Source organism: Dendrobium catenatum, unplaced genomic scaffold, assembly GCF_001605985.2.
Source record: "Dendrobium catenatum unplaced genomic scaffold, ASM160598v2 fragScaff_scaffold_1644, whole genome shotgun sequence".
In the NCBI taxonomy this organism is placed as follows: Eukaryota; Viridiplantae; Streptophyta; class Magnoliopsida; order Asparagales; family Orchidaceae; genus Dendrobium; species Dendrobium catenatum.
The window spans coordinates 924,542-932,543 of NW_021320106.1; the positions used below are offsets into that span (position 1 = coordinate 924,542).

The 8,002-nt window shown below is 34.2% G+C and overlaps 2 protein-coding genes across 4 annotated transcripts in view; one reads left to right on the forward strand and one right to left on the reverse strand.

Moving 5' to 3' along the window:
• Positions 1-1,205, forward strand: part of LOC110109476 — a 33,681-nt gene extending 32,476 nt beyond the window's left edge. For both annotated transcript variants that reach the window (XM_028701186.1, XM_020840554.2), the window contains exon 11: positions 770-1,205. In XM_028701186.1, coding sequence (XP_028557019.1) covers positions 770-961 — 192 coding nt within the window. In that variant the 3' untranslated portion in view covers positions 962-1,205. The remainder of the gene's footprint in view (positions 1-769) is intronic.
• Positions 1,206-4,282: 3,077 nt separating this feature from the next.
• LOC110109481 (serine/threonine-protein phosphatase 4 regulatory subunit 2-A) overlaps positions 4,283-8,002 on the reverse strand; it is a 25,996-nt gene continuing 22,276 nt past the window's right edge. Inside the window, exon 9 of one of the 2 annotated variants that reach the window (XM_020840567.2) lies at positions 4,283-4,847. In XM_020840567.2, the coding sequence (XP_020696226.1) occupies positions 4,536-4,847 (312 nt within the window). In that variant the 3' untranslated portion in view covers positions 4,283-4,535. The remainder of the gene's footprint in view (positions 4,848-8,002) is intronic. The other variant, XM_028701170.1, reaches the window with a different exon arrangement.

Here is an 8,002-nt window from a genome sequence, read left to right on the forward strand (position 1 = left end):
GACAATACCGTCGAAGATTACTTGGATCGGATTTTGCCGACACTAGTGGACGCCTTCGACGACCAATTCTCCGACTACACGTGGATCATCGAAAGTCATCCGTCCGCTTCTCCAACTCCCGCTTCTTCCCCGGCGACGAGTCCTCTCGGCATCACATGTGTCTTAGTGGTATCGCTAAGTTTTCTTGCGACCCTCTTCCGCTAACCTCCACGTCAAAGAGAGATTGTCGGACCTCAAGGTGAATGGTCTAAATTTTAAACGTGTGGCTTTAGTAATAGCTATTTGCATTATTTAATTATCTTTTGGTTATCTTTTGCAAGACTCTTGTAACTCTCAAGTGTAATCAATGCCTATCGCTTAATCTATCACGAATTTTCTTGTATCCTACTTGAGTAAGCTAGATTTTATTGTCAATGTTGCAAAGTTAAAGCTTTCGCAAATCTCTAAAGTGCAATTCATGTTTCCCCATGTTTGTATCACATCATATTGCCTATTGGATTTTCCATCATATTTTGTTATAATGAAGCAATTGTTTCAAGGACAAGCTTTCCCGACATTTCCCGACATTAGATCTGTTTGGAAAATTTGTCTAAATTGTGCTTCTGAAGCTACCAAAACTTTTTATTCTTTGTTATGATATTTTTCTGGTCATGCTATTTGTTATTCTTTGTTAGTAGTACTATTGTTTATGGGTCTGTTTGGATTTGGTTACTGATCATATATATTAAAAATGAACTATCAGCTGTCTTACATTTGGATTTATTTGCAGACAAATTACCTAAATTTCGCTTTTGAAGCCGCAAACAAATCGCGGAATGCTATTGCGGCTGCTAGTATTGACTTAGACAACGACAGGGTTGGAAGTGTGTGCTCAGTCAGAGAAGTTCTTGATTTTAACTTCAACAACGTGGAAAAACTCCTGCAACTTGTACGGGGATCACTGAAGTCTATCAGCCGTTAAACATGTAAAGTGCTCTAAATACGAATGTCGTTTCTGTGAATAGATACCGATTAGTCTTATGTTCCATTCCATCAAATGACTTGAAGAAGGAATGGTAAGAGTTGATTTTCCTTATGTTTTGATGGTTAAGTTCCTTGTACAGATTTAATGAGGTTTACAACTTGAATCGGCTTGTAACTTGTAAATAGATTTTCTTCATTTAAGGATTTTTTTATTAATAAGATAGCTTAAATTTTTTTATCCATATGTGTTATAAAAGGATGCAAATGGAGGTTATTTGGTTTCTCATGTATTTATGACTTCTTCCCTGTTTTGTTCAATTCTGTTCTTACTGTAGCGTTTAATAAGATCAAAGTGCTGTATTTGTTGTGTTAAGAATTGCAAAAATTTTGGTTAGTCATGTAAAGAGTTCAAGATCACTTCTCCATACCGTCATCAAAGCTGATGTAAGTATTGAAAGCAGATGGTATGTGTGAAATTTTAAACTCTTATCGTTTATTTACTCCAAGCTGAAATTCTCGATGGTTTGCGGTTGATAATAATTCTGGACTGTTTTTGCAGGTTGATTTTTGACTACTGTACGAAGAGGATCAGATGTTCCCTTTCAGAAAATTTCGGTAAGCATAAAAGCCCATTAAATAGTTACTGTATAGGCTCATATATTTTCATTTTATTGACTGATTGGGATTGCGTTGTGGGTTAAATGGAGTTAACTGTTTTGTTAAACCATCAATTTCTTTTCTTAATATTGATATACTTCAATAGGAAGGAACTGTTTCGTTACTTGTCTGTTGTTACCCTGAAGTTATGAAGAACTACTGAAACACTGAAGGCCTTGCTCATATTTATTACCTTAATTGGTCAATGCAGGAAATTATTTTTTTCTCCAGTCGCAAGTCTTGTTTTTTTGACAAGTTTGTTAGATGCAACACACTGAATTAGCTGATTTTTTTTTTTTTTTAAATGTGAATTGCCGGGTAAAAAATGGTTAGAAGCATAGTAAATCATTGGAGGATAACGAGATTAGCTGCTCAAATTTATCATTGGAGGATTTGGTTGTTGCTTGTTCAAGAAATTGCTCTTTTTTTAAGAGGAGCTATCTTTGAATTTTAGTTATTGGTTTGCTTTGCTGTAAGACTTTGGGACCATTTGATTTGTATTTGGCATACTTGATTGAGTAAAAAAATGCATGAAATCATTTTTTTGCATTTGATTTGAAGGAAAATAAATTCAGTATAAAATGGTGATTACATTGATGACTGCGACGAAATTGGAAGCAATGAGGTGGCAGCCAGTTGAAAGATGGTGGCAGTGGTGGTGGTGGTCGTCAGCAGCAGCCGAGATGAAAAACTCAACTTTAAGCTAATTAGCTGATATGTGAGTCCTTGCATGTGCTGTTTTCAAATTCCTCGGGTTAATAATGTTATTATTCTGCTATTTCTGCAGTTAGTCTAAACAATGTCATCTAGAAGAGAAATTATTTTGTGCGGACGCCGACTGCAGTTCATCGTCCGGATACCAACCATAATACGCCATGTCAATAATACCGAGCACGGTACCGAACCACGGTACCAAGCGGGGGTGACGTGACGCATTCTGGTTGGTCTCTAGACGACGTTCGGCATCCGCACAAAATAATTTGCCCATCTAGAACTCATGGATGCTTGCACTGAAAAGTAATCCATATATTAATTGTAACTGTTTATAAGAAAGAAACCTTTCAGGTTTTCCATGCCATTATGACCTTGTTATTCTTCTTCTCATTTATATTTGTAAAATAAAAATAAAAAAAGATAAAATTAGTCCCCTTTTTTTTTTTTTAAGATTGAAATAACTTTCGATTATATAAACGTATCAATTTGATTTTTTAAATATGGATCTGTCTTCATGTTTTGAAAGTTGGGGTTATAATGAAATTTTTAAATGTTTGGAGATTATTTTGATCATTCTAAAAGAATCAGTTGATATTTTTTGAAATTTTTATCACATTTGTAAAATAAGGTGTTATTAATAGCTGTTGATACATAAACGTTTTTTTATTATTATTATTTTGATACATAAACGTTGATTTTAATTGAAGTTTGTAAGAAGAGTATGTATTTATAGATGAATGACTATTCCATTCTAAGCAAAATTTTGATAATCTTATAAAAAGAGTAATATGCTAACCTTATTATATGTGATAATCATATATTAATCATATAAAAAGGAAAATATTATTTTATTATAGGCTTATTTATAACAATTAAATTGTATTTTTATACACCCAAATATATTTTCCTATACAATAAATATGATTTATTTTTATTATGCGACTTGATTTTTCTATAAGGCAAGTTTTTATAGTTAATTATATGTTAAGGGTATTTGATTCTTGATAGAAGTTTTGATTAAAATAATTTTTTATATTTTTTGAATTAAACTATTAAATAATATATATTTGAATATAATTTGATCAACTTAAAATTGATTTTGAATATAAGTCAAAATAAAAAAAGATAAAAATATTTGATTCCAAGAAATGCATAGGCACTCAATATTATTATATGTTGAGCTTTACTTTTTGAGGTTGAATTTATGTTGAAGTTGACTGATTTTATTTAGATATTAGAATTTATATTTTAATAAAACAATATTGAGGAGATGAGGACTTATGATGCAACTGAAAAAAAGCTTCAGCCATGAGTCCCTGATCTATAGTGAGAATCATTTATTGGTTGTAATTTTGACCTAAATCAAAAAAAAATTTATAGAACATACAATTTTGAAACCTTACAAAAGATTAAGGCTTCGTTTGGGATGACTTTTTTACTGCTTTCTAGTACAGTAAGGTGAGTTAGCTAATGATTTTAGACATTTATATATAAAAACTCATTTTAACCCAACAACACAACGCTCCAATCGAATATTCCAAATGCTCCATATAAAGAGCTTAGCGCCTCGTCTTAGCACTAAAACACTCCTAAAGACAGAAAGATCAATGCCGCAACTCTTACCCCTTCAACACTGCAACGCTACCAAATACTTTTCCCATAAATAGAGAAGGCAACATTGCAACCCTCCCAAGGAGCCTTTTATACTTGACATTTTTTACTTTTTCTAATTCAACTATAAACTCTTTTAGACTTAGGCTTCGTTTGGGACGACTTTTTAATTGCTTCTTGAAGCAACTTTTTAGTATAAAAATTAAAAATTTTGTACTAAAAAGCTGCTTTAAGAAGTAGTAAAAAACTCATCCCAAACAAAGTCTTAATTAAACATAGATAACTTAAAAACTCAGACATTTAACGAATAAACTTGCAATTCTTATCAGATTTAGAATAACTTAAAATCATACCATGAAAAATATTCCATAGCCTTTTAAAAAGCCTGCAGAATATTATACATGACTTCCATAATTTTTGGAATAGGTTGAACCACTTTTTAAACAATTTCTAAAAACAACTTAGAAAAGGATTAAGAGCTCATCAGATTACACAAATTATAAGTACGCATGAAAAGGATTATGAGCTCATCAGATTACACAAATGTTTACTCTATAAAAAGGGCAATCAAATGCCATTAATGGTGCCTGTCAGGTAGAGTCGTGCTGTTCAACAGTTGAGGAAGGTTTCCCCAAAGGAATAGGTTCCGAATTTTTTTCTAAGTTTTCTGTAAGATCTTCTTCGCCTTTCTCTTCCTTCATCTCTGTATCTTTGTTTGGAGGATCTTCATCAGCCTCTGCATCAACCATTTCTTCATCTGCATCATTGATTCCATTGGTGGCGTCTTCGTTAGGGTCATGTGGTTCTTCTTGGATCACTTTATTAGGTTCAGGTGGCTTTTTGGCTGGAGTTGCAGGGTATGGATCAGTGCATATGGTGAGGGTAGAGGTCACTAGTAAATTCTGCACCAATGAAAGATATATATATATAGAAGAGTTTCTAATAAATAAATGGATCATAGGAGTATGGAAGCAATTATCAACTTATACATGCAAACAAATGATCATTATCCAAGCTCAGTGTAGTGGACAAGTAAAAGCATTGACGTTTAACATGCAATTTTATAATATGTGCTTTCATTGGCAGTCTGCACAGTTATCCCATTTCAATCATTATCAGACCTGTAGAAAAGCAAGCTAAGTTGGGACCCAACCTGCTTCAAACCCAACCCTGCTGACCCGGGGAAGCGGGCGAGAGTAGCACAGGCACACTTGCGAGGCCACGGGTGCGAGCGCAACGACAGGGGCCGAGTGCGGGTGCGAGAGCAGCGCGCGAGTGTGGTTGCGACTGTGCAAGTGTGAGGGCAGGTGCGAGGTTGCTAGCACAGCGCGGGTGCGAGAGGGAGCGTAGTTGTGCGGGTGCAATGTAGATGGGACGCGAGTCAAATGAGTTGATTTCGGGTTCCCGGGTTAATCCGAACCCGACTCGATATATCAATCGGGTTGGAAATTTAAACCCAAACTCGACCCGTTTGTTAAACATATCGAAACCGTACCCGAAATTTTTGGGTCGAGTTTTCGGGTTCTGTCACATATTGACACTTCTAATTATCTATATACATATACTGAGTCAGTGAGTCATGAATTATTTAAAGTAATTTCATGGATCTACTTGAGAAGATATGGTTAGGATTAGCAGAAAAAGATTGAATGTGTTTTGTTAGTTTTTTTGGTTTGAATGGAAACTATTAATTTATAATGGACAAGTGGTAATTAACTATGATAGGGGTTAGCTTTCTTTGATCAGTTACTGAGAAGAATAATTTTAAATGAGTATTTAACTTTTGAAGTAAAAGTTGGATAGTAAGAAGTGGAGAAGTGTGAGAACGATGTATTATAAGAATATTATAAACTTAAGTATTTTTTTATAAACTTGTAATAATATATGTTGTATAAATCTGAGAAAATTATATAATAAAAGAATATCACAGATAAGTATTTTTTATAAACTTGTAATAGATTTCGTTGTATGAATATAAATATTAGGAAATAAGCACATTATTAACAAAAAGGTTAAGTGTGGCAGGCATATGAATATTAACATGAATGTTGTTTAAAACTACAGAAGAAAGAGAGAAATTATTGTAACAAATATTGAGGATAGTTTTGTAGAAATAAACTCTGCTTGGACATGCAATATTGGAGGTCGGAAGATGCCCTAGCGGATAAACTGATAATAGCATTATAGAACTTTTGCAAAATATTTTCATAAATTAGATATACTACCACATATGTTGATGTAATGTAGGGGTGTCAAAATGGGTATTGAGTTGGGTTCGGGTTGAACCCGGAATTGACTTGGATCCTATTCATCTAACCCGAACCCAACCTGGTTTTGTAAATATATCAAAAATTTTGACCCGGACTAGACCAGCTAACCCGAAAGACGATAGAGAGTTCGGGCATGGACATGAGCGTGAAGGGGGTGGTGTGGGCATGGTGGCAAGCGGGTTTGAGAGGGGCAGGCGCGGAAGCAGGTTAAGGTGCGGTCGTGGGAGCAGGGGCGGGTCCGGGTTCGGACACGAGCGCTGGTTCAATTGTCGATGAGAGCGCGGGAGGGCAAGCTTGGCCTGTGCCGGAGCGAATGCGTGAGTGTTACGGGAAGTTGTTAAAGTTGGAGGGCTGCGAGCAGTAGAGTCACCTTCGGGTTTTCGGGGTCAACTCGAACCACATTTAATTTTAAAAATGGGTCAGAATCTCGAACCCGAACCCGGCCTGTATGAAAAACGGATTGACCCAAACCCGAAATTTTTCGAGTCGGATTTCGGGCCTGATCAAATATTGAGACCCCTAATGTGATGTAGGATGATCTTGAAAAATCAGAAATGATAATAGAGTAGGTGTAAAGAATGAAAAAATTAAGAAACTTTCTAAGTTATTATGCAGGCCTGTCACCTTTATGAGTAGAAAAGCTCTTCCGAAATTCTTCTAGCCTCACACGATCATGGATCAAATCCCAAAACAGATGAAGAAGAGTCTTCTTTTCTAAAAGAAAAATTTTATTTATTCCATTAAGTCGCTTGCATGAATCAAAATTATCATCTTTATAGATAAAAGAAATAATGAATTGTTAACAAATTTAATGATATTGGCTTGAACGATCTTAATAAATAATTAAACTAATTTGTAGGATAACTCTAAAATATCAATGCTAAAATTAAACTTCAAAGTTTTATGCCGACATCAATTCCCCTAGTGGTTAAACATTACTCTGTAGAGTAGTAGCGACATGGGCCCGAAGTAACATTATATCAATTAATTATGAATCATCACACGGTGAATAGTATTTCCTATGGGCTGGGGGATAATATGATTTTGAAGGAACATTGACAAACTCATCGGGGAATTGTAATGTAGGAATTTGTGTTTGAACTACACTTGAAAAATGAGATTATATATTTATTGAATCGTCATAATAAAATTCTTGAGATTTGAAAGCTTCTCAATAAGGCGATAGATCTTTAATATTGAAAGTAGGATTAATAGTCATATTTATGAGCAAAACAAACACATAGGCATGAGTTCTTGGTTTTCTTATAATATAATTAGAGCCTTTGATAAGTAATAAAAAGTAGGTAAAGTGCAAGTATATATATATATATATATATATATATTATGTCAACTCTATTATTATAATTAACATATATCTCGTGCATATGATTATTGAATGGTGTAATAGAATAGAATGCATGTGTAAGTGAAGGAGTGAAACTCGGTAAGTTCTCAAATAAATATACTAGTAATAATATCAAAATGAGGTTAGCATCCATAATGATGGAATAGTAAGTAAACTCATTTGTAACAACAACAACAACAAGCCTTTATCCCACTATGTGGGGTCGTCTACATGAATCTTTTTTCTCCATTATGTCCTATTAAAAGTCAAATTCTCATTTAAATCTTTTTTTCCATTGTGTCCTATTAAAAGTCAAATTTTCGTTTAAATCTAATAAAGAAAGGTCATTCCTAATATTTTCTAACCAAGTCTTTTTAGGTCTACCCCTACCTTTCTTAACATAAGTCAAATCTAATACCTCTACTCTCCTAACTGGGTCATC